General features: G+C 44.8%; 1 protein-coding gene across 9 annotated transcripts in view; it reads left to right on the plus strand.

Annotated features, from left to right (window-relative positions):
* Positions 1–26,034, plus strand: part of PITPNM2 (phosphatidylinositol transfer protein membrane associated 2) — a 127,012-nt gene that overhangs the window by 51,392 nt on the left and 49,586 nt on the right. For all 9 annotated transcript variants that reach the window (XM_068208411.1, XM_068208410.1, XM_068208414.1 and 6 more), the window contains 2 exons: positions 10,918–11,091; positions 25,668–25,882. In XM_068208411.1, the coding sequence (XP_068064512.1) occupies positions 11,014–11,091; positions 25,668–25,882 (293 nt within the window). In that variant the 5' untranslated portion in view covers positions 10,918–11,013. The remainder of the gene's footprint in view (positions 1–10,917; positions 11,092–25,667; positions 25,883–26,034) is intronic.

A 26,034-nucleotide genomic window follows, 5' to 3' on the forward strand; every position in this document is an offset into this window, starting at 1 on the left:
AGGTGTGGAACAGCTGGCCAGGCCACGGCAGGAGCTGGGAAGCCGGGACAGGGAACTGCACCACTCGGTCAGAGCCATCCCTGAAAGCTGAACCGAGGGGTTTGGACACTTTGTGCTCCGTGCTTTGCTTCCTCAGCTGCTGTCAGGCTGGAACAAGGTTTCCATCCAATGGTGCATCTCATGAAAAGGAAAATTTTGTGCCTGAACCCTTAGTAAGCTTGCTTTTGTAACACTGTCTTGCAAGGGACACTTCAAAAAAGAACAGCCCCAAAACAATTTGGATATTTGTTGGGGAACAAAGAAGAAGTTTATTTGAATGGGTTTTGGGGATCACGAAAGAGATTTTGTTGCTTTTGTTTTAATTTACATTAAATTGCTTTCTTTTGACCCACATGTGCAGTATGACACCTTGTTGCAGGACACCCCGATGGACTTGTGAAGCTGAATTTGTAGTTGGGGAGGCAGTTGAAATCCCATTTAATTTGAGGAATAAAACCACACATGAGTCCTCAAGGAGCAGGAGAATTCCACCCTTGGGAAAGCTCTCTGCTTGCTTTGTCAGGCTGAAACCACAATATGTGCTCTATGGCTGTTAAATGCTTTGATACATCCAGAAATTTTCTGTAGAAAAGAGAATTGTTTCCTGGAGAGCATTCTGAGTGAAGCCAGACGTTGGTTTTCTGAAACCAGTGGCAGTGGGAAGGGCTGTGGGAGGGGTTCAGCAAAATGGGTCAGAATTCAGGGCCAAAGGATTTGCTTCCAGGTTTTGTCTTGTGAATTTGACAGCTGAAATGTGAGTTTGGTTTGTGATGCCCAAGATATTAATGCAAAAATTGGGTTCAGAGCACCACTTAATTACATCTGAGACTATTTTCTCCAGCAAGGATGATTTGCGTGGGGTTTTTGTTGTAAGTGAGGGTTTGAGCATCTTTTGCTCTTGAGGAGTTTCTTTCCTTGTCATTCTGCAAGAGGGAGGGTGAGTGTTTAGTTGAGGCCATGCTGGTCTGAGTGTCACAGGCTGCCTGGGCAGCTCTGCCAGTCTTCATTCAAGTTACTGCGTTAACCAAACCTGCATCTACCAGGATTTCAACAAAACAGAAAAGTTCTTAAAGCTCCCATGTGCTTTCCAGCAGGAAAAGGGCTTGTCTAGGGGTGGCAGAGGTGACATGTGTGCTGAGAACCTCTGGGCTCTTGGGGAAATTTGATATTTTCAAGAATTGTTTTGTTTTCTGCAGAAATTGCCGATATCTTGAAAGGCAGTCGGTAAGAAGAAAAAAAAAAAATTCTTCACTTTTTTTTTCTTGCAGAATTGTGCCAGTTATCAGGAAAATTGAATTTGCTTGAGCTATTCCACTCCCTCCTCTCTTTATAAAAAACTATTTTCTGGAAAAAGTTGGATCCAGTCTTGAATCTGCTCTGTCACCGATTCTCTCTTGGATATTGGACCAGATAATTTTTCTCCCTTTGTCTCAATTTCCCTGCAAATGAGGGATAATGATGGTTGTCCCTGAAGCCAGGGCAGAACTTCAATGTATCCCTCAAGCACCAGGAGCTGCTGCAAGGAGCACAGCTGGGCCCCAGCCAGGCACTCCTGTGGCTCTGCTCTGGGTGGGTGACTAAGAGAATGTTGTTTCCTCTTTTCTTGCCAGTACCTGAATTTGTCTCCTTAGGTACCACTCCTGTCCTCGGCTTGGGTGAATTCACCATTTATTTATTTATTTATTTATTTAAGTCCTGGGTTCAGTTTCCAGTTTCAGCTCTATTTTAAATGATCATAGTGTGTCCTTTGGGTTGAATGTTTTATGGAGTGGGCGCACTAGGGAAGGAGTATGTTGGGTTTTCCTGGAGGAGGTGAGAACTGGGGATGTGGATAACACCTGGCAGTACCCCTGGGGTCTCTGCTGCCTGAACTGGCCATTGCACCCTGGTTTGGAAGCACGTGCAGAGGTCCTGGGTGTTGTGGAGGTGCAGCTGTGGCTCCAGGGCAGCAGCTGGATCTGGGGCAAAGCCAAGGCTCTGGTGCCATCAGCAGCTCCCCAGAGAGGAACCTGGAGCTGCCTGTCCCAGAGCCCTCGAGCTGGGACTGTCCAAGTGACTGACCAAGCTTTGTCCTTCTTTAGACTTCTCAGAGAGGAGTGAGGGACAGAAATGACCCAGCAATTTGTTACCCAGACTAAAGAAGAAACAGAACTGGTCTGGCACTTTCAGCCTCCTCTGTCTCAGCTGGCATAAGTGCTCAGCTGGAAACACCCTGGAAGCCTCTAAATGGTGTGGGTGGTATTTAGAGGCTGGGTGTTCTATGTTGTGGTTTGCATTAAGGATGATTTGCAAAAGCAGTAAGATGTGATGTTTTAAAAATGCACCATCACTCCGTATGTGGGATGTAGAATGGTAGAAGGGAACAAAAAACAGCAGCCCAAAATGTGCTGACTAATGAACTGAAAATGGTTATTGATTAGCTGTGCACTGTCATTACCCTGCTGCAGTCCAAGAGCAGCGAGCGATTCTTTTTCCTTTATTAAAAAAAAAAAGAAAAAAAACTTTCAAAAGCACTTATGAAATATTTAGTGTCATTATTTCCAAGATCAAAACTCCAAAGAAATTACCCAGCCACAGAAACCTTGTTAATCTGTTGGTGTTATGGATGAAAGATGCAACAGAGATATTAAACATTTACTGCTCTTGTGCAAAATGGCCCTGTACTTTCCACCTCAATTGCACCATCATTCATCAGCCTTCACTGCTGTGTCTGTCTTGCTCCCCTTGTAAGAATTTTAGGTGTCATTACAAGTTTCTTCTGATGGAGTGGGACTTATTTTCTTTATCCCCATTTTGCCTTTAGGCCAGGCAAGTCTCAGCTAATGAAACCAGTGTAAAGTATTACAGTGCTCTAACACTGCCTTTGCAATGGTACAATGTTTTCCTCCATGAAATAATCTTTTTAAACCAGTTTTGAATGTTCATTTCCTGTTCCACATGATATTTGCATAAGTGAGGGAATAAAATGTTTTTTCCATCAGGACTGTAACTACTGAAAAAGTGAAGTAGCTGTTGATGACCCTTTTCTGTTTGAATGGGGAGTTACTAAGGAAGCAATCCACAGTCTGTCCAATGTTGACTCAAATCCCAAAATTGCCTTTTTGTGTCTCAAAAGCAGGTTCAGTGGATATGCAAGTATTTGGAGATAAAAATTCAAATTAACATTGAGAAATAGCTTGAATTGGGCTGTAGGTTGGAAAAGATGAGCATAAAGACCCATGAATAAATAAGCTATAAAGTGGGGAATGAGTGCTGGGGTTGCCATTCCAGGGGAGATGGGGTATGGCTGTAATGGGTTTGGGACTGAGTGGCTTTCAAGTGCCTTGTGCAGTGGTGTAGGAACAAGAGTCACAGGAAATGCATAAGGCTTTGGACTTCAGCCTCCCTGCTCTCAATTTCTTACTTTCATGCTTGGTGACTGGTGAGATGAAAGAATGGGAGTTTTCATGGCTTTCTGCTCATGATGTTTTAATAGAAAACTGTGATTTCCAGTGCAGCAACTGATGGAGAGAAAGAGACCAGGGGTGGTGTGGACATGGACATTAAGAGCCTGGATGGATTTCTGGCTGGGTTTTCACTCCTTAATGCAAATGAAGCCTTGACCAGCTGGTGGGAACTGCACCAAGCTCCCTTGTGTTCCCTCTCCTGAGTTCTGTCAGGAAGAGGGATTGTAGCACCTGGAGCTGTAAAGTGTAAATGCAATAACCTCCCAGGGAGGCTACCTGGCAAATGAGATATGTTTATTTTGTTTTTACACTTGGCCTGCCTCCCTTCTCCCTGCCACTGCTGCCCACATTGTGCAGGCTTCTGCATGCCAGTGGCCCTTCAGACTAATGGATGTGCCACCAACCAGAGAAAAATCCTGTCCATGCTGTTTGCCTGTGGCATTCCATTGATTTTTCTTTACACTAATGAGCTGCCAGCAATTTTTGGTCTGTTTTCAGCCAACACGCTGTACTTGCCACACTGTCAGTGTTGCTTTTATTGTTGTTTCCCTCTGTGTGTGTATATATATGTGTGTCTATATATAAAATATATATATTACACATTTATATTTATGTATTTGTGTGTGTAATGTTGGCCTGTTTTCAGTGGATAATGCTCAGTCTTGGGCTGAGGAACCCCATTAAAAGCAGGATCTGCCCAGTTCCTGTGGCTCACCGGGCTCTGCAGCCTGGCCGCAGGACACTGGGGTTTGTGGCTGCTCTCCTCATGCAGACTACTTGGAAACGTTTAAACTTTAATGTCAGCGTTCTTTTTAATATTCATCTTTATCCCCAGTATCAGCAAAAGGATTAGAGGCCGGTTTGTCTTTCCCTCTGAACTCATCTGTGGCTCGAGTGTGCTTATTAGTTCTTTTAATGGCTTCTTTATTAGTTCGTTATTGCATAACCTCCAGGCACGGCAGGACTTGAAATGTTAATTTTCCAGCCAAAGTTCAGCTGATGGACTTCACCTGCTCCCCCCCGGAGTCTGTGTGTGCATGGGGAGGGCTGGCTGGCCTTGCACCACGCCATCACTTATAAAGCAGAAGGAAGGGAGTCGATTTTTCCTCTCCCAGGTGTTGAAGGGGTAATAGGAATGGAAAGTACAAAAAACCAGCACAATATCCACGAACGTTTAAGCAGAAAAGGTGGTGGGTGTTGCGGACACTTTGCTGTGGTGTTATTTCCCCCCCCTCCCCTTCTCCTCACGTTGCTTCGAGCCAGTATTTGGCTGCCCAGTGAACTATAACAAGATTTAATAGCTCCAGTGTCACTATATTGCATTTGGACTGCTTCCATCCTTCAGTTGTAATAAACATCTACTTTACAAGAGCACTTAAATTCTATAAGTGACGTCAAATTGTATCTAATAATGGAAAAAAGATCAGGTACTGTAAATGGGACTTGTTTGCCCTGTCTTACCAAGCAATGCTTGTCCTCAGCCCCTCACTGTGCTGCTGCTTTCGAGAGCTCTGGAGCTTGCCCTGTACCTGGGAAAGCTGAATTCCACAAATGCCTGTGTTTTCCTTGTCCCCTGGCTGTGTTGCAGGCAGTGGCCATCCCCACGGGGAGCTCCAGCACTGGCAGGACTGCTGCAGTTGTGCAATGAGGGCACTTTTCGTTAGCTGCTGATTCACCGTCGGATGGGATCTAAGCTCAGTCACGGAACTCGGATGTGCAAACATCTGCATGGCAAGTTTTCTCTCTGAAGATGTGACAGATGAGATGGGGGATTAGGATGAACGATGTCACACACTGACACAGTGGCCTTGGAGCCGAGAGCGTGTGAACTGTGCACTTTTAAGGAGCTTTAACTTTTGATCAGTTTTTCTTTTTTTCCCCAGGCCTGATGAGTTTTTAAATCTGCTTAGCTGTCAGTGAGCAGGTACAACCCACACCATGAAAACTGAAAACTGCTGATTTTCAAAGGCTCATTCTCTCTCTTCAGTTTAGTGCACATGTGTGTGTGAGAGAGAGATAGTTTTGAGAGTAGTGATGAGTGTTTTGTGGCCACAAAGCTACTAAATAGAAATGTTGAGGCTTTTTAACCTTCCGATGTAGATATGGATTGAAACAGTCCCACTGGAGAGATCACTTTGGTGGGGTTGGGCAAGAGGGGCAGAGAAGGGAATGGTAAAATACGAGCACTCATTATTCATCTCCTTGGAAAAGCCTCATTAATTGTGCTTTCCCCTGACCTTTACAGAATAGTGATCAGTCATGAGAGATTCATGGTGACACTTACACTCCAGTCTGGAGTGTGCTGAGCACTCACAAACCAAGAAGTTCCTCTCTGTCCTGTGCCCTTCCCGTGGAGCTGGCAGTGGGATGTGGGCAGGACAATTTCCAGCCTGTGCCGGTCCCTGTGGTGGATCTTGAGCTGTGTGTGCCACAGCTCCTGGACAGGGTTGAGCAGGCAAGGCTGGCGAGTGAGGGCTGAGCAAGGTTTGACAACCAGGCTCTGTAGATACTTGTGGAAAGCTTCTGAGAGGCAGGGACACTGTGGACAAGCAGGACCTGAGTGACAGGGAATGGTCTTTGCAGCAATGCCACTCTGGACAGATAAAGCTGAGCAAGACTGCTCTGGGCCAGCAGGGAAACTGCTGCATTAATCAAGGTGTGAGCGCCGAGGCTGCCTTTGAAAACCGCTGACTTAGGCCCTGGGATTCTGTTTCCCATTTATGCTGCAGCTTCTAAAGGCATAAATAAATCCAAGCACAGTAAGTAGGCAGTGCTTCCATGGGAGAGCACTGTGTCCTCCTCCAGGGAGCTCTGCAGGAGAGGGAAGGTGGCCGGGCTGCTAAGCCTGGTGTTGCTTCCACCAAAGTCCAAGTGTTTGATCGACTTGGGATCAGTGCTGACATCTCTCTGATATCACTTTCTTCAAGGAAGCATCTTCTTGGGGGGATAAAGGCCATGTAGAGAGCCTAAGGAAGGTCTTTAGGGAGGTAGGTGAGGTCTTCAGCTAATGCCTTTGCTCATCCTTTTGCCGTTACAGGTTTGGCCTAGTCTTCTTACAGTTGTTTCTGTTAGTTATCTTAAATTTCTTGATGATGTGAAAATATTGCAAGGAAAAATGTTCAACAGCTGAGTCAAGGCTATCAATCCTTAGCTCACGAGTGTGTTCTTCCATAGAGGAGACTTTTCTCAGCTTCTACAGAGAGCACAGCCCTAAGCAGGCAGTGGGTGACCAGAACCTGAGACCTGGAGCTGGGACCTGCTTCTGCTACCAGCTGCTGTGTGACCCTCCATGATGGGTTTTCCTTTTAACTTTATAATGGCATAAAATGAAGCTCCTGTGTGAGGCTGGAAAAAGCTCATTATAGTTGCTCTCTGTCGTGTCTGTTGGAAAAGGGATGCAGCAGCCATGGCCTGAGGTGGGTTCCTGCTGCTGGCGCGTTGCTCACTGCAGCCCTGAAAAGCTTCTGCTCAGCAGCCTGAGCATGGAAAAAGTGAGCTGGTCAAAATTTATCGTTGAGGTGACAGCTGGGAAGAGTCATAGCAGCTCTTCTGTAGCCTGCACCCACAGCGTGAGTGGTTCTCCTGTGTGAGAACCCCTCGAGGAGCTGGGATTTCTGCTGTCACACTCAGTTTCCATCTCCTCAGGGCCAGCCTGGGAAGCCTGGCTGGGATTTGGCCTCCAGCATTCCAGTAGCAGAGTGTAACCACCCTTCACACACTGAACTTACTCCTTAATTACAAGCTGTCAGTTGTTATCAGCCCTTTGCTACCTCCTTTAGTACCAGGGAGGCTGCCCTGACGCTCCCGAAGTGAACTGAGTTCATGGGTTGAATGGAGAGATTCTGCTGGGTCTCTTGGTCTGTTCAGCTTCTGCGGATCCCGATAATCCTCCCCTGATTTTAAAGCACGGGCACTTTTTTTAGGGAGTTTGTTGTTGTGAGGGAGACTGTTAAAATTGGAAGTAAATGCAGCAGGCTGTGCATGAGCCTTCAGACAGCCTGGAGCAATGGCTCAGAGGTGGACCTGACTCATCTCAGCAGGATATTGACTCTGCAGCATAATTATAATGCTTTGAGAACCTGATTTTAAAATAATTGAGGTATAAAATTATGCGCCTGGCTCTCACAGTTACTACAGCTCAGGGTATAAATTGAATAAGGGGCTGTACAAATGTGCCACTTGGCTATAGCAGGAGCAGCAGCGAGTCTGGAAATGTCCTGCGTCACCGCTGCTTGCCTCTTGCTGGGAAGCCAGCTGCAGGCTGAGGTTTGCAAACAGCCTCTGGATCTTCCAGTTGTGCAGTCACAGGGGTTTGGCAAATCCATGGAAAGTCTATCTTGGTGTAGCCAAAATCCACTGGTGGAAAAAAAAATCCCTGGCTGTTTGCTGATCCCAGCACGTGGAGCAGCTCAAACACCTCTGGCTGCTTCCAGCAGTGGGCTGGCTGCAGACAGTGCCATGGACACAGCTGGGGTTTTGACACCTGCTCTCCAGAGCTGCGTGGTGGCTCCCCTGCTTCCAGAAGAGCTTTTCCCTCTTTCTCATCATTTCTGCAGACAAACTTCTGTGTTTTGTTTGGACAGTACAATGAGTGGTCTGTGTTTCTCTGTGAAATCCCAGGATTTTGGAGGAAGACCACTGTCCCCAGTGAGTTGTCTGAAAGGGCCATTTTGTCACCTCTGTCCCACCTGGAGTGGTGTTCCCCCTGATCTGAATTTGGTGAAATCCCATGGTTTTATTTCATGGTTTGATACTTGGGCACCACTGCTCTTGAAAGGGTAAGAACAGGTTATTTTCAACTCAACAATTTACTTTTTTTTTGCTGGTCTGGCTAAAAACCAGGCAAACAAGTCAGGTTTGTTCTCTTTGTGCTTCCTTCAGTGTCAGGCTGCTGATCCCAGATGTCTTTCCCTTGGTTTGAGGTTGGGATTTGCTCCATGGTGTTGCCCAGTGTGTTTCCATGGTTGTTTTCTACCCAGCTTTCAGGGGCTGGCTGCAGTAGCTGGAGTGGGTCACTTCCAGTGGGCACATAATCAGGGTCTGCTGCTGCCTGCAGTCCTGTGGGCTGAGCCCAAATGCTGCTTTTTCATCACTGACCACAGGGAAGCGGAAGCCTGAAGGAGGGTTGATGCTGAACCCTCAGCTCCCATAAAAACTGAGCAGGAAGCTGGAGCAGGAGCCAGTGCTGTGACCAGATAGGCTCCACATGCCAAGGCTGCTGCTGTGCCTGCCTGGAAACAAAATGTTGGGATTTTTAGTCTGTAATAAAATAAACCCTCTTGTATCTCAGCCATCTGAATTATCACCTGACTGGCACTTCATTATAAACACATTTTTTCCATATTGCTACTGGTTTCTTGCCATTTTACTGCCTTTTAGGTTCTATTTTTTTGTTTTATTCATCTCTTCCAATCAATAGAAATATCCTGGTTTTAGCAAGCAGCAAGGACAGATATGACTGATGTCCTTATGATGGAGCAGAATCACTTTCAGAGCATTTGGGGAACAAGGGGAGAAGCTTTTAAATCTAATTTTCAAAGCTCTCTAAAACACAGCAAACTGCTCAAGATGTGTAGCTGAGTCTCCCACAGCCATTAGCTCCAAGAGTTGGGATCCTGGAGTTGCACCGTTGCAGATCTGGTCCTTGAGATCCATCCTGTGGTGATAACCGTTGTTCCTTGCCATGACACTAATTAAAAACCACTTAATGATATTATCTTCACCTGTTCTGGAGGATTAGTTTGATGAAGGAAATCCTGTATATGCAAGTGGATGCACACACTTCTGTGCAGAGCTCAGCAGTGTAGGGAAGCAGAGTTTTCCCAGAATTATTCTCTACAGGCTTTGCCATAGCAGAGAGGTTTTTATCCTCCCCTCCACAGGCACAGATTGCTCTGACAGCAATAAAATGCGGCAGAGAATTGAATTTGGAAATAAATTGTTCAGATGATGCAGCACCAGACGGATCACTATTCCAGAAGAGTCGGTCCGGGGTGGATTTGCTTTAGTGCCAGACTGGAAATGTGGCAGTCACAGGAAGGCAAGCTGGGGGCACCGTGGCATGGGGCTGGGTGTCCCTTGGGCCATTGTCCCCGTGTGTGCTCGGCACTGGGGCAGCTCTGGCAGAGACGTCGCAGTAAACCTGGGTTATAAACACTGACTGCTGTCCCTGGTTGCTCTGTGACCATGGGCACGTGTTTGAACCTCTCTAAACCTCGTAAAAGGTTGGTGAAGTGTTGTGCAAACACCGACTGGCACTGAAGGCTGTTGATAGTGGTGTGGTTTCCTGATTCCCACATCGTGGTTTAATCCACAAGAGAAATTGGTTGGGTTTATTCTGTTGGTTGTATTCACCAGTCACAGGACTTGGGGCTGGTTTGGCTCCAGCAGCTCTCTCTGAAGACATCCAATGGGCAGGCACAGCAGGAAGGTGGATTTTGGGGACAAGAAGGAGCCAAGTGAATGGTTTGTGTGCTGTGAGAGCCATCACCAGCTCCTGCCCAGGCTGACTTGAGCTGATAACAGACTTTGCTTCTTGTGTCCTCTTCTCCTCACCAGTCATCGTTTATTTCCCCCTTCCTTACATAAAGTTGTTGTCTTTATCCACAGTCCATAGGGGAGTATTAAAGGTATTTGAGAAGTTCCTGCTTTGACCTGTGGTGTAGTGAATGCTGTATTCCCTGAATTCTTAACTAGAATTCTGTTACAGTGCCTTGAGGTGGGGTACCATGGGATTTTTCTCTGTTGCAGTTTGATCTTTGACTGTATTCTCATGCAGTGGGAGTGTAAAAATGAGCCTGACATTGACAGAAATGACAGGAGGATCTTGCCAGCAGACTCTTTTGGAGGTGCAAAAAGAAAGGGTCCTACCAAGACTATAATTCAGAATAAAGCAGGGAAGAAAATACATTTCTGCTGTCTTTATTCTTAGAATCCAAAGGTCTTTCTTCATCATGCTGTTACTGAGGGCTGAGGAAGTTGAATTATTGCCCTTTCTTGCTGCTAAATGAATTTGAGAGGATAAAACCTGATGCTTTTGAGAGGATGCATCTCTGGTGTGTTGCTGACACTGGAGACTGTGGGCAGCAGCAGATTTGCCTATTCATGGGGAGCTTTTGTCACATCTCTTCCGTGGAGATGCTGTTGCATATGAAAGTCTGATTGATACTATGGTAAAGGTCAGGAGAGTAATAGCTTTGATGGTATCCCCTAAAGCAAATCAAAATTATTCTGAAAGAATCAGTTCAATTTGATATCCAAGGTCTGGTAGCACTCCAGAGATTCTTCTCTCTGCTATTATGCTTATAGCTATTACAAAAATTAATGTTTGCTTGTTGTTGGAGTGTTTTTTTTCCTAAATAGGATGTTCTGCCATAAGAATGGAAAATAATGACTTCTCTCTTTCCTCCCTCCTCCATTCTGTCTGTTTCAGGCATCCTCGATGCATTTCCTTGCCATTATTTAAGGAGCCTTTACTAAAAGCTTTTGGATTGTGTTTCTGAGCGGACAAGAGATTTCTGTATCCAAAATGCTCATAAAGGAATATCGCATTCCTCTTCCGATGAGCGTGGAAGAATATCGCATCGCCCAGCTCTACATGATCCAGGTCAGGAACATTCTGCTCCCTGCAGGGCTCTGGGGGCTGCTCTGGGGGGCGGGGGAGAATTCCTGCAGGATTGGATGTTTTAAATTTGGGTTTTGCTGTTTGCTTATAAAGGAGTAGCGGGGAAAGTAACACAAACTTCGATTTCTGAGTTGCTTCCTCTTCCGCTTAAATTGGAGGACTCTCTCTGACCTGCCTGGGGAAACAAGAATGTGTTCCTGTGGAAACACTCAGCCCAAGTGTGTGGGTACCCACTGGAAGGGAACAAGCTCTAGGGCATAAACAGGCACTGCTGCCCACCTGGGTGCTGGTTACTGGTTGTGCCAATTCCAGTTGAAAACCAAATTCTGCTCTTTTCTTGGGAAGCAACAGTCTAATATAAACTTGAGAGGGTAAACCAAAGGCATAATTTGGAATTAAGGGAGGGGAAAAAAAGAAATGTAATATCTGTGTTCATATACCACAATGAAACAGATACTAATCAGTTTAGGCCTAAAATGTAGATTATTTTTAATGGGCTTCTGAATACTGATGGGAATTTTTGCAGAATTCCCTGTCTGCAGTAAAGCAGTTAATTAAAATGTTGGGTTTTTGTAACTGAAGTCCTCTGTGCCCATAGTCTCACAGTGTTTGAAATCCAACCAGGAGCAGTTTTAAAAGGAAATGAAACTGAAGTGTTACTTCATTGTCCCACACTTTAAATAAAATGTAATTTTGCTCATCCAGCAAAACACACATCTAATATTGAGCTTGCAGGAGAACTCTGCTTTCTGAAGCAGTGCTAGAAAAATCTGCTTTGGCTTAAAACCTAAAATAAGGGGGAAAAGCAAACCCTCCAAACGAAAGCAAAAGCATAACTCCCCCATTTCTCTCCTGGCCACCCAGCTGTGTTCCCTAAGGATTCATGCACTTGGGCTTGACTGTTAAAAGAATGCATGGTGTGTATTTTGCAGTAATAATGGTCAAATTCCATTTTCTGACACAAATGTGTCATCTATGTGTGTTTAACCTAAATCTTGGCATAAACAGGTAAACATTTTTCTTAGGTGGCTTCATTTTTCTGTACCTTTTCCTGATGCTGTAGCTGCTTTCAGTATTGGTGTAATTATTTTGTTAACAACTTTGTCTTCCTAATTTGTCTCAGCTGCTTTGCATGAAGAGCTGGTGGATGGCAGCAGAGTATTATCTTGTCAGTGAGCAGCAGAGCGTAGGGGAGAGTGATCTGATTAGGAAGGGGGAGCCCACCTGATTAAACAGAGGATGAATCCTTAATTGGGGAGTGTCTTTGGGGCCTCCTGGGAATTCTGGAGGACTTGGTCAGGGAGGTGGATTTGCTTTCTGATCTCAGAAGTTAAATTGCTGGTTTTAATTTTCTTAATGCAGGACATTGGGTTCTGCTTTGTTACGTAACAGAGATTTTGGCCATATCTTAACGTCAAAAGGACACAAGAAGCCATAAGGGTTTCATGCAAGGGGAAGTTCACCAGCTTGAGAAACTACCTCTCCAAATTGCCATCCAGCCCTGCTTTAATTTTTTACTGCATTGCCAGGCAGCAGAGTAAGGTTTCCTCTTAGCTCAAGTGTCAAGTCAGGTTTCTGATCTCCCTCCACTCTCCTGGAGCAGGGTGCTGAGCTGGAAACACTTCATGGAGCCCAAGGTCTGGGGGAGCTGGAGGAGTGCGTGACAAGCAGGGGACTTTGCTGTGTTACTTGTACAAGTAGCACAAGAGGAGAAGTTAGCTGTGCTTTTCCTTGAGAATACTAGTTTCAACTCAAGTTTGAAATAAAGAAAAAGCAATAACAAAACAAAGACCACTTAGGGTAGAGTTCATAGTTTGGTAGTGATTTGCTTCAATTATTCCTGCAATTAGTGGAAAGATTCCTGCTGGCTTCAGTGTGAGCTTTTCCTAGACCAGGATAACATTTATCTCCAGTTTGATTTAAAAGTGGAGGTTTTGTCTTTGAGACAGGCAGTGGGGAAGGAGCAGTGGGGAGCGTGACTGTGTCCTTTTCAGAGAATGAGAAAGTGCTTCATGTCTGTCCTTTTATTTTTCCTCTGGAACACCTGAAGAGGCCACAGGAGAAGTTCTGTGTATTGGGCCCCTTATGAGAATAAGCTGAGATATCTGTGCAAAGCACCAGTGAAGAGGCATTTCTGAGAAATCTGTGGCTGAAATGTGGAACAGAATGTTTTGAAGTAGTTCCTGGGAAGAGGAGCAATTCTTAAAGGCAAAAGGTTTATTTCTAAGACATTTGTCGTGTACGGATGGTGGCGTTACTGCTGGTGGCACCAGGCAGCCTGCTCCTGTGAGAAGCACTTCTCCAGCAGTGGGAAAGGAGATGTCACAATTGTTCCTCAAGGCTTTTAGGGAGCCTCAAGCATGTACCTGAAGTTGATCACTCGTTTCCTTCAAGCTCATGAGTGAAAATTCCCATTAAATTCCAAACCAGTTGGTACAAAGCTGCCTATTTTTTATTAAATCTTTTTGCCTAGATAAGCATTTTCCTAGATTTCGGCATTGTCCAAATGGAAGTTTTCCAAAAGGCCCTTTTCCCCTGCGCCCTGTGGTGGAAGTGATGCCTCAAAGTCATGTGGGCAGGATGTTCAGAGTCAAGCTGGAGTATTGTCATCACTTCTCAAAGCCATTTCCATGTAGATTTTTGCTCTGCAGTGGAAGGATCAATCATCTGTTTTCACGAGAGAACAATCCCTTCTTATTCATAGAAGTCTCAACAAAATTTTGCACCAGATTTGATGTAAGCAGCATCATGCCCAAATAGCAAAGGATCCTTCCATTAAATGGGAACAGGCTGTACTCATATTTGCTATGTTTACTGGATGGGAGAATTAAAATTGTGCAGTATATAATCCACATCTCTCTTGCTTCTCTGCGCCACTGGGCAGGCAAGACATGCGATAAATCATTGTGTGCATGCCTGTGTTGCTCTGTAATTCCTCTTATAACTACAAGTTCTCCAGGCTGGTGTATAAAGCTGTGAAAACTGAGATGAGTGGCCTGCTGCTTTACTTTTTAGTGGTTTTTTAAAATTTGAGGTAAGAGAGCAAAAAGTGTCCTAAGTTGCTTTCTGCTGGCTTCTGAAATATTATCTACAGTCAGTGGTTTCAGTACTTTAAGTAGCACTTAAATTCTTCCTTAAATAAGTTAATTTTACATTACAGCAAGGACTTAATGTACCCTCGACTTGCTTGAAGCCTAGCAGATCTGAATTGTTTTTCTCTATTAAATTTCAGACTTTCAATATCCTTCCAAGGGAAACCTCTCACGCAGCATTGTCAGCATCTCCAGGTTGGGAGCCCTTGCTCCATCCAGAGCAGTTGGGTTTAGCTTTTCCATAGGCACAAGACCTTTTTGCATCATTGATGAGGTTTTGTCTCTTTTGAGGTCCAAATTAAAACATACTCATTTTTATATATGAACTAAGAAGCAGCAATCTTCCTTCCTGCTGTGACCTGGTTTTATTCTGGTGCATAAAACAGGCAAAATATTTCAAAACAGTGAAATTATACCTCTATTAATGTAACTTCCCCTGAAATCTGTGTGCACATTTAAAATCCAGTTCTGCTTCCAAGGGTGAGGGTTTCTCAATGATCTCAGCCTGGAGTTGAGTTGTCCATGGGACTGGGAGTTGTTTGATCTGGGGAAGCTGCAGGCTGCTGTCCTAAAGTAAGGAGAGAGGAGGAACTGGAGATGAGCACTGGAATGAGTTCTGTGAAACACAAACCATTTATGGAGGGAACAATTGTAACCATTTGTAGGGATTTGTTTCTTTCTGCAGAAGTTTTGAGCCAAGGACTCTGTCCTGGATGTCTTCTCAGACTCTGCACATCACATCCGAGGTGTGTGTGCTGTTTCAGCCTCTGTGAGGTGAATCCTGCTGGGCACGAAGGGATCTGTGTTACACATTAGAGAGATCTTATTAAAGGGTCTCTTAATTCTTCCCCTCCTGAATCCTGCATGTTTTGGTCTCAGCAGCAATCCTTTCCTGGAACACTGGCATCCTTTCCTTGTGTGTTCAGGCAACCTTCCTTTCTGTACAACTCCTCCTGCTCACCCCAGAAACAATGCACACATTAACATAAAGTCTCTGTTTCGTAAAAGCTTGAAATATGAGCCCTGAATGCATTTGTTAGGATGTTATTAGCCAAAGGTCAGTCCTTTTATCATCTTAATAGCGTTCATTACTGCGCTTCCATATGCCATGAGATTCCGAGAGACCGCTGCCCTTCTGACCCTTTCATAAGACAAGAGAATTCCTCTTGTTATTAAAACTTATTTTTGTATCAGTGTGCACAGCTTTCTTGTCTGTTGTAAATAACTCTTGTCTTCATTTTGTCTACACAGATTTCTCTGGGTATTTGTGACCTTCCTCCAAAGATAGTGTGCTTTAAAAATATTCTTCTGCTGGACCTAGTGATTACCTTTTGAGGATAAGACTTATTTTAAGATGCAGCGTCATCCTTTTTTGAGTTAATACTTTGTCATTCATCATTTTGAGAGTCCATGACTGGGAAAGGCCTTTGGCCCTGTTTGAGGCCCTGCATGGAAGATAACCCATCTGCTCAACACTGCCTGCTGAACTCAGGCAGAATCCTGGGAACTGAGGGCTTCTCTCATGTTTTAACATGAGCTTCTTCTCTACCATCCTCCAGGGCTTTGCATTTACTGCCTTCCCTGAAAAATCAAAGCGTGTTTCCAAGCATCTCCTGTCCTGACTGCTGATGGAGTATCCTGAGTCACTTTCCTCCTTTCTGGAGGATTATGGTTTGTCCATCATCTCAGTTTCCAGACACCTGCACTGTCCTATTTTCCCCTTCATTTCAGTGTAGCTCTCAGGAAGCACCTTTGAGAACAGACTTAAAACTCTGCTTGTGCTGTGGTAATTCTTGAGGCCCTGTCGTGATACCCAGGTGCAAAAGTCGTGTCCCTTAAACCCTCAGCTCCACTTGGCAGTTGCCAGCAGGCTCAGCAGATGGTGAAGGATTGATTGAGTGGGGGAAAGCAAACTAACCCTTCATCTCTGGACACTGAATACTGGATGGCTGATTATTTTTGTTCTGCATGCAGATGCCTTGGCCATCTGCACAGACAGACATTTATGCTTCAGTTTTAAAGCAGGTGATGTTGCTTGACAGCTCCAGGGACCCTGGAAGGGTCACAAGTCTAAAAGCAAAGCCTGGTTTGAAGCTTTTCCCCTGATTTCTGTGCTGCAGTGTTAAAACCTGTGGCTTCTGTATTCTCTCTTTTTCCTCTGGTTTTCATAACCTTTTCTTTGTTATCTTGAGGATTTGCATCCTTCTGGAGGAGGAGAGTAAGGCACTTGCAGATGTTTAGTTTTGAGGACAAGGGTGGTACGGTTACGTTTGGTGGTACCACTCTTGGGGTCTCATTTGCACAGGTGACAGTGGCACCCATACAGGTTATCATTTTGGGAAAACATACAGAAGGAGCAAACACCTTTTCTACATTTACTTTTTTCTTGTTTTGTAGTCATTATCCTTGAATTCTTGCATTGTCTGGGATTCCATATCATGTTCCAAAAAAGATAGATTTTAGTGTAGTGGACTTGATGTTGCCTTGACAGCTCATGTGCTCTCTTTCTCTTAACAAAGGTGAATGAAGCTGGGATAATGTTATAATACAAACAATTTTGAACTTCAGATTTGCACTGATTTTAATACAGGACACAGCACTGCCAATCCTACTGAGCTGGCTGTCAAAACCCCTTTTTTTTTTTTTTTTTTTTTTTTTTTTTTTATTCTTATGAAGGACAAAAATACTGACTGGGATTAGGTTCTCCCTTTTTCAAATACCTGAAGGCAAGTAATGAATTAAGTATGAGGAAGACTATGGGGATTTCTTTAAGCCAGGCCTGTGGTATTTTAGCACACAGCCCATTGTTAGTGAACAATTGCATTGGGTTCCTGAAGTATCAGGGATGTAGTCAGAGGATTAGACTTGATCCAGAGCAGCCCAAGTTGAAATTTTGTCTCTGACTCACAATATAGTAATGGGCAACTTGCTCTGCCTCCCTTTAAACCAGGGACAGTAATTCTTACAGACAGTGTCTGTGGAATAGTTAATGCAATGAAAAATCAGTTTAAAGACACAGAAAGAAATACTTAGACTAGATGAAATACTGAGCTGGAAGTGTAGTAGACATTTTGAAAGATGAGGCATGTGGGGTAAACAAGTTTGAGGTATCTCCATAATAAAGTGATCCCTAATTCATGTGTCTCTGGCACATCCAGCCCTGACTCTAAAGGACTATGACTGGGTGTCTTTGTAAGGCAAAGTGATTAATGAGTGGCCATGAGAAAGGTTCTCTTAATGCTGTAAATTTTTTATGACCCTGCACAATTCATTGTCCCCAAAATATCCTATTTTTGTGCAAGCAGCTTCATTAATATCTAGCCCTGATTCTAAATAATGCAGTGCCTACAACACTTGTACAAAGTGATGCTGTGCATGTTTCTGCTCCACCTTGCAGGAGCCTGATGCTGACAGCCTGGCCTGCCTGCAGTTTTTAGGGCTTTTTTACAAAAAATAGTGCATTCCATTGCAAGCGAAGCAGCCAGGAGTGCTGGTGCTGATGGTGCTGCAGAGGCAGTGCAGGTAACGTGCACATGCCTGGGTGAGAAAGGTCCCTTCCTCAGGGCCTCCTGCACGCCCAGCTTTGCTTGTGCAGCTCTACATGTGCCTCTCTCCCTGCCGCAAAGACCCTTCTTGGTCTCCTGGTGTGCTGGATGTCCCCTTGGAGGCAGCACTGAGGGTGGTTACAGGCCTGTCTGGTAGTCCAAATTCTTGCTCAGTAAACTTGAGGGAAGATTCCCTCCCCTAAAATCCCTGCCACAGGCAGGAGTTACCAGGTGGCATCTCCCTGCAGAGCTGGGAAGGACCCAAAAGGGAACCCTCCTGGAAGTTGCAGCTGATCAGTGCTGCATTGGGAAAAGGGTAGCTACTTCATGGTTACTAACAGAGGGTAACTACTTCATGGTTACTATCAGAATTACGTGCAGCTGGTGAGGCATCAGTGTTTGGGGACAGGGCAGTGCCTGGCTGGAGTGAAGCACTGCATATTGCCCAGCCCATTGATCAAACCTGCAAGGGGGATGTTTAAAACAGCTGCTCTTTTGCCTGTATTAATGAAGCCATTGATGAGGAACAGATTTCTTTCCCCTCTCCCCAGGGTTTCAGGTCATTCCCGTGTATTTGGAGCAGTGAGGCTCAAAGTGCTATTGTCAAGCCTTGTGTTCTGATCGTTATCTTGTTGACTCAAACTAACCTTCCTTCCCAAAATAAGTATTGACATGGCCCTTTATGTTTTTGGTTTTTTTTTTACAGCACTAATTGGATTAAAGTAATTGTCACATATGAAGGAGGCATGTTAGAGCACAAAGGGCACAGGGGAGGCTCAGCTGTGGGCACCATGGTTACTGGTGACATCACTGGTTTGCTGTTCCCAGCAAGGATTCAGTGCAGCTGAATCCTTGCTGAGTGAGGATGGCCCAAATTAGGGGATTGCTGATGCAGCCCCTCCCGTTGCCATGGAAATAAAGGATGCAGTTTAAAGTTGCCTGCATGCATAACATGATGCTCGTGGTGTAAACAAAACCAGGGTCCTGTGGTGCCCACAGCTTCTGGAAGGGCAGGAATGGCGCTGTGGGCAGAGTGGGGAATCCTGTGTGGCTGGACTTGTTTTCCCATTGACTTTACTGGGCATGATGAGGCAGAGTGAGCCTTGCTTTGAGGGACAAGAGCAAAACTCACAAGTCCCTTGCTCTCCTGAGCAGTTTTGTGGTTGAAGGACTGTCCAACTTGATGTAATTGTTTCTGATTGGAGCTTACAAAGTGCAGGCTCAAAAGTTCTGTTAAAACCATCCCTGGGATAACAGGATTCCCATTATTAAAGGTAAGCCTCTGCCTACCTTTAATATAACCATTAAGATTGTTCTCAACAATCTTAAGTGAACTTCCCTGTTTGAGGACTGTTTTGCTATATTTTGGTAAAGGTCTCTACTCCAGCCCAGCAAAGAGCACTGTCACAAAATGGTTAGGGTGCTGAAATGGGGATTTAAAGATCTGGGTACTGGATGTAGCCCTGTCAGCATCTCTGTGTCTTCAGGTTACTTTCTTCAAAGTGGTGCTCTTTTGTTGATTCCATGATCTTTAATGTGAGGGGACTCAGCTGTTCTGACTGGGGCACAAAAGCCTCTGACAGCCACAAGTTGTGTGTGCTGTTGTACTTCAGCACTCTCCTGCATAAGTAACAGTAGGGGTGATTTCTATTTTTAATTTAGCTCCTGAAACTTCCTGTTTGCTATTAGAACATTGTGCATTGATAAAATTATGTTGGTTTTGATGCGACGAGAAGTTCTGCATCTTGGCTTCTCTAAGAGTGGAATAGCTCCATCTCCTCTGCTCCCTTCTTTCACTTGGAACAAAGCTTTTTGCTCAGGTATTGCCCTGGTTATGGTGATATGAATTTTGATTGAGTGTTTCGGGTCTTTGACACACACATAAAGAAAAGAAAAGAACTAGTTGTAAAGTATGAAACTATGGTACTTTTAGGATAACCCAGCATTTTGTTTTCATTAGGTGGGTTTTGGTTACCTGCAGTAAATAGTGACCATGAATGGGGCCTGGTCTATCAGATATCTGCATCAGCAGGCAGAAGGTTGCTGGTGGTGAAAGCAGATTGCTGGTAATGAATTAGATGTCATCTCAAATGCTCGTGAAGGAGTGGTTAACAGAAGCCAGAGCTGAGTCATTCCGCAGCACAGGCGGCTGGAGGCAGAGCAGATACACCCTGAGCAGGCACACCCTCCCTGGACATGACACCTGTGTGCAGCAGTCCTGTGCTGGGAAAACCCGTCCAGAATAAACCAAGCATTCCTTCCAGGACCTTTTGGTGTTTCCCAGTGTGTCCATCATTGGCTTTCTGGTTTTTGATGCTGTTTAATTCCAGCAGTTATAGCTGGAATGTGCTGTCATATTTTGTGCTGGTTTGTTTGTGGTGTTTGACTGCTGATACTGCCACAATAAGCCAAATTACATGGCTGAGACTAACAGGCTGCTTTTCTCATAACCTCTCCCAGCTTTTCTATTAAAGTTTACAGCCTGCAAGGTCCCAGCCACACAGTGTCACTGGTACCTCCTCAGTACCTGGTGCCTGCAGCTGGGAGTGAGGATGGCTGGTGGGCAGCTGCTGGAGCATAGCAAGGAAGGCTCTTGGTGGTGGGAAGAAGACTCCACTTTGGAAAATCAATTGTAAGAGTGAAATATCCCTCAGCCTAGATAATGTTCAACTGGAGATAGTTGGGAATATTTTTCCCTCAATGGAAGAGATTGAAAGGAAAGAGTTTATTCCTCTCCCCCAGCCTAAATTTTGTTTATACCTTGGGTGCCTTTGCACTTCCTTTCTAGAACTGAGCAGAACAGGTCTGGTTGGTGAAAACAGGTCTTAAGAGCTCTCCAGTGATGACAGGAGTCATCTTCCTGAGCAGCTTCAGGCATTTTTGTGGTCTGATGGATTGTATGAGGCACTTCATGCTTTCTCTGGTTCCCAAAGGAAAGGTCTGTTTCTGGGGACTTAATTGGTGTTTGTGGTAGCCTTAGCATCCAAAACAATTAAAAAATAGTAATTGGTCATAGAGAATGTTTTCTTAGCCTCCCTTGCCACAACAATATGAGCAAGTATGTTAGCAGGGTCCTCTGGGGATATTTGCTGTCATGTTCTTGTTCTGTGGTTACAGAGATGTCTTTGCTGTCCTTGTTAACCGAAGCCATCAGCCAGCTGGAAACTTCTCATATCCCTATCTGTGTCTAAGTGGGCTAAAAAAAATCCTGAGAGTTCAGTGTTATTTTAATGCATTCTCCCAGAAGAGTTTTGTCCAGACTATCAAAGTACCCCCTTTCCAAATGGGAGCTGGAGGAAAAAAACACCCCCAAAAAATCTTCTGGTTATTGTTTCTCTACAACGATTTGTGTCTTCTGTACCCATGGATGATAGGTCTGTCAAGCATGCTGCTGTCAGTCTTCATAATTGGAGTAATCTCAAATCAGAACTCTCGTGGGTCCTGTGTGACTGCACTGCTGAAGGGAAGTAAGAACATCAGGAAGCTAAAGCATCCCAACCTTTTGTAAGCACTGTCTCACTTATTTAGATTGAGAGCTTGTACTGTAAACAATAATCAGTGGTAAACAAGGTGAGAGTGTAGTTATAATCTGTTTTTGAAAGCTAGAGCATGCCCGGATCACCCGTTATCAGCATGCTGCCTACCCTGTCCTTACTGTTCTCTGCAGGACCATTGCAGTGCTCAGAGTAGTTACAATAAAAACAGACACTTTGAGGAGAAGCTAAACCAGCTGAGCTGTTTGCAGTGCTGTTGTTGGCTTTGCAGAGATTCTCTGCTTGTAGACCTGAGCCTGTGAGCAGCCTGGGCTGGATTCCAGGGCAGGAACACAAGGAGGACTCTGGATTAGATTAATATTCTTCTTGGTGTTCTGAGTTGGTTGATGGGGCTGTTTTTCTTCTAATTCCCTAAAAGCAAAACATTACAAGGCAATCTTAATTTACACAGCCTGACTTGTGTATTTCTCCAGCTGATCCAATAAGCCACATCCTTAACTGTTTGATCCAGCATTATGCATTCCTGTTCTAGGAATGCTGTTCCTTCAGCTGTGCTGAGACTCCCTGGGCTGTGAAGGTTTCTCTTGCCATCAACCATCATTCCTTTATGGAACCGTGTCCCACTAGAAAAACAAACAAATTGCATTGAGTCACCTGGTTCTGTTCACCTGGGCCAGGTCATTTGCTGGACTAAGGCTTTGCACAAAAGGTTTGCTCTGGTTGGGAGACACATTTCTAAATGGGAAAGGAGATGGGAGATCTGAGGACTGATGAACCTGCCTGTGGAAGACTCTGTTTACAGCTGTTTGTCTGCTGTTGAGAAGGGCAGATGATAAATGGGTTAGGCTGGCCCAGTGGTTAAGTGATATTCATGGGAATTATTCATCTGTGATTGTTGTGCTGAGGTCATGTGCTGTGTCCCATGCTATGCTGCTGTGCCAAGAGATTTATTTTAATAGGAGCCTTTAAGTAACTGGCATTCTTGCTAATCATGGTGCATCTGCTTTCTCTGGGTTCCCTGTTATGAGTAATTTAATGCTATTACTTTAGCTAGAAGGGATCTGTGTCACCATCTGTCCTGAAAAGCTATTGATGGGGCTGTGGGGAACATGGAGTGTCATCAGCAGGAGAGAGGGGCTTGGAAAGGGATGACTGGATTTCCTCTTGTAATACAGTATAGGATGGTTTACTGTGATTATGGTTAGACAACCTGCATATAAAGGCTGTCAGCTACTCTTTGATTTTGCTGGGGACCATTCCTCAGGTATTTATAGAGGGGGAAGATGCTGTGTCAGTAGTAAGTAGCGATGACCCAGGTAATCTGCTAAATAAAGTCTCTACTTCTCTCCGAGGCTGAAACCTCTGAGACTGACCCTCAAGTGCCTGCACATCACCTCCAGCAGATATTCCTTGGAGAGGGCCTGCCACACACTTCTCAAGCCAAATGTTTTCCTAATTGAGGGTTATTTTTTAATTGTTGTTTACAGACCACTTCCTTGTGACCAGCCCTCTCCAGGCTGTAGCTCAGGCACAGTAGGCATGAAGAGGCTGCATGGCTGCAGAGCAAATTGCTCTTCACTCCCACAAGTGCTTCACTTTCACAGCACCACTTATGCCCAGAGTACCATCCTGGTCTCTCAAGTGCATGTGGCTAAAGTCTTTATTTTTATTATATGAGAAACATATTTTCTCTTTGTCTCTCTGATTGGTCAGTAACTGCTCTGTTCACCATCTCTCCTGACTCTTGGCCCTTCCTTACTTCACTGCAGCTCGTTGTCTTCTCAACCAGCCAGCTGCTAAGTGTGAAAGCCTGGAGGGCTGGGAAGCAGCTTTGTGTGGGTTTATCCTGGGGAATTTCTCTTTGATCATACTATCCTTCCCAGCAGTGTGGTGTGTTATGAGTATAAATTTGGCCTGACTCAAAAGTTCTGGCTCTAAAGATAGTTTGGGATATAATCTTTGATTTTTAAAATTTTTTTTTTTTTTTTTTGTCAGCAGAGCTACAGCTCTTGTTTCACATTCATCTGGGAAAATGGTTTTGTCATATCTTATGTAGATAAGTGACAAGTAGGAGGGATGTGAAGGGCCAAAATTTGCTTAGGGTTTGTAACTGGGTGACAAAGGCTGTGGGCTGCAGTTGGTCCTCTGGAAAGGCTGGAGGAGGAAGCACACCCTGCTCCCAGAATAGGGTTTGCAGTCTGCTGCAGCTGCATAGAAGTGAATAAAATAACCACAATTCAGAAGTAGGACGTGAACTGACTTTCACAAAGAGTCTCAGTGAACTTGGTTTTTCCTTCCTGCCTTCTCTCCCAGTGAGCTGGGACAGTGACACTGTGTCACCCTCGCATCTCCCACCGTCAGAGCGTCACCAGTTCCAGGCTGGGTGGAGAAGCTGCTGATGGAATTATTCGTGTACAGCAAAAATTGGCCAGTGTTGTGGGTTCTTCAGGGTTCCAGCTCTAGGGTGAGAATCAGGCAGCTCATCTCCATGCAGAGAAGTTTTTGTTAAAACCCGCTGAACGGGGAAAAGTGAAATGGGGAGTGGCAGTGTTAGTGAGTAAAACCCCTCAGTGGATTTTGGTCCCAAATGAGGACTTGCAGAATTGCCTGGAATTGCTGTAACTGTGCAGTCTAGAAGGGAGTTTTGAATAACTTGGCATGAAGAAAACCCATCTTCCCTCTGCTTATGATTTCTGTGTGCTTCTGATTTCTGTGTGCTTCTGCCATATAATAAAACTCTAAATCTCTGTAATTTCTATCAACTGTTCAGAGCAGATGCTGTGCAGTTATTCTGACACTTCCACTGTGCTGGCAGGGTTACTGCCTTTTCTGAGACCTTTGAATTAACCAGATTTTGGGGTCATCAAGATTATTTAATGTTATTGTCATAAATATTTGTACAGGACTTGGTCAGTGCTTATATAAGAACTGAAAGACAGTAGTTTGTTAGAAGAGGATGTGTGCTTTAATGAACTGCCAGCTGAGTGTTAGAAATAAACTGTAACAAAATACTTTTCTGTTTTTCTGGGGTTTTTTTTTCTATTGCAGTTTGTGGGGCAGGAAAAAAGTGATTATTTAGATTGTCAGTTATTTAGGTTTGTCAGTTGCAGCTGTTTAAATTTAAAATCACTGGAGAGGTCTTTACAAACAGGTCTACTTACTTCTAAGCAGCTCTCTTGGCTTAACATACTGTCCTCAAAAGATAAGAAGTTGATCTCTTGCATCTTATTAATAATTTTCTGTTAAACCATATTATCCTTTGAATTGTTTGTATGCCAAAAATGAGGAGTTGTTATTGTGTTACATTTCACAGTTGATTCTTGGTATAAAATTCCTTTTTTGCCCCCTTAATTTCCAAAGTACTGTGCTTTCAAATACAAACAATAATCTCAAAATGCTAACAGAATGAATCTGTTGTTTGGAAATGATGAAGGTTATACATCATCCAATCTGCTGAAATGTGTGAGAAATTAATAAATATTTGGTTTGCCTCTAGCTCATCTTAGAAGCACTGAAATTGGTATTTTTTTATTGAGGGAATTTTGCCAGGTTTTCACTGAAGGGCAGTCCTACAAATAAGCCAAAATGCGGAGGCTGCCAGGGGGTGCAGTGATCATTCTGGCAAACTTGGGTTGTTTCTTCTAAATATCTTAATTAGCAGAGCTAAGTCTCCAAGCTGTTCTTGGAGAGCTGCTGCTGGGCCAGATCACATGCAACAAACCCTCAAATCCTGTGGGTGTAGGTCACAGAATAATCTTTATCACTGTGATTACGGAACCATTGAGGTGGGAAAGGACCTCTGAGATCATCAGTCCAACCTGTGAGCGATTCCCAGCTTGCCAACAGAGCACTGAGTGCCACATGCAGTCATTTCTTGAGCACCTCCAGGGGTGGTGGCTCCAATGCCTGACCCCTCTTCCAGTGAAGAGCTTTTTCCTGGTGTCCAGCCTGAGGAGCTGCTGCAGCAGGAGCGTGTGTGATTCTTCACGCTGACACGTCACCACGGGGCTGTGCCAGGTTGGACACACTCCCCTTGGCTGTGTCCCCCTTGCTGATGCAAAAGGGTTTTGTGCTGTTGGGTGGTTCAGAGCTGGAGCCAAGGGTTGGGGTGTGATGTGTTACCTGTTCCAGGAACAGGAGTTGAGGTGTCATTACATCTCCATTCAAACTGAGCATCCAAATGGAAATTGGCATGGGGTCCTGAATAAATCAAATCTCTTTGTTAGCCAGGTGAATCTCTAAATTTTGCCTTTACAAGGTCTAGGTTTGGTAATCTTAATGCTGGGGTGCTGCTACAGCTCTGCTGTGCTCAAAAGGAGTCCTAGAAACCATCCCTGGTGTCCAGGTGCTTTGAGAGCCAGGTCCTTGTAGATGCCCTGGAAAATGAACATTTTTGTGATCTATTTGTGATCTATTTTCCCTTTCAGAAAAAGAGCAGAGAGGAGACATGTGGGGAGGGCAGTGGAGTGGAGATCCTGGAGAACAGGCCCTACGTGGACGGCCCGGGGGGCAGTGGGCAGTACACACACAAGGTTTACCACATCGGGATGCACATCCCCAGCTGGTTCCGCTCCATCCTGCCCAAGGCAGCTCTGCGCGTCGAGGAGGAGTCCTGGAATGCTTATCCTTACACAAGGACAAGGTAAATCTGGGCAAAAATGCCCACAGCTGTTTCCTGTCGAGTCCAGGACATCCCTCTGGCTGCCCTGGCTGTCTCGAGACCCTGGCAGGGGGCTCGGGGACCTCGGCAAGAAGTTAAAAACATCTGTGGCTTCCATTTTAGCCTGTGGGAGA

The sequence above is a fragment of the Anomalospiza imberbis genome, chromosome 18 (assembly GCF_031753505.1).
Source record: "Anomalospiza imberbis isolate Cuckoo-Finch-1a 21T00152 chromosome 18, ASM3175350v1, whole genome shotgun sequence".
In the NCBI taxonomy this organism is placed as follows: Eukaryota; Metazoa; Chordata; class Aves; order Passeriformes; family Viduidae; genus Anomalospiza; species Anomalospiza imberbis.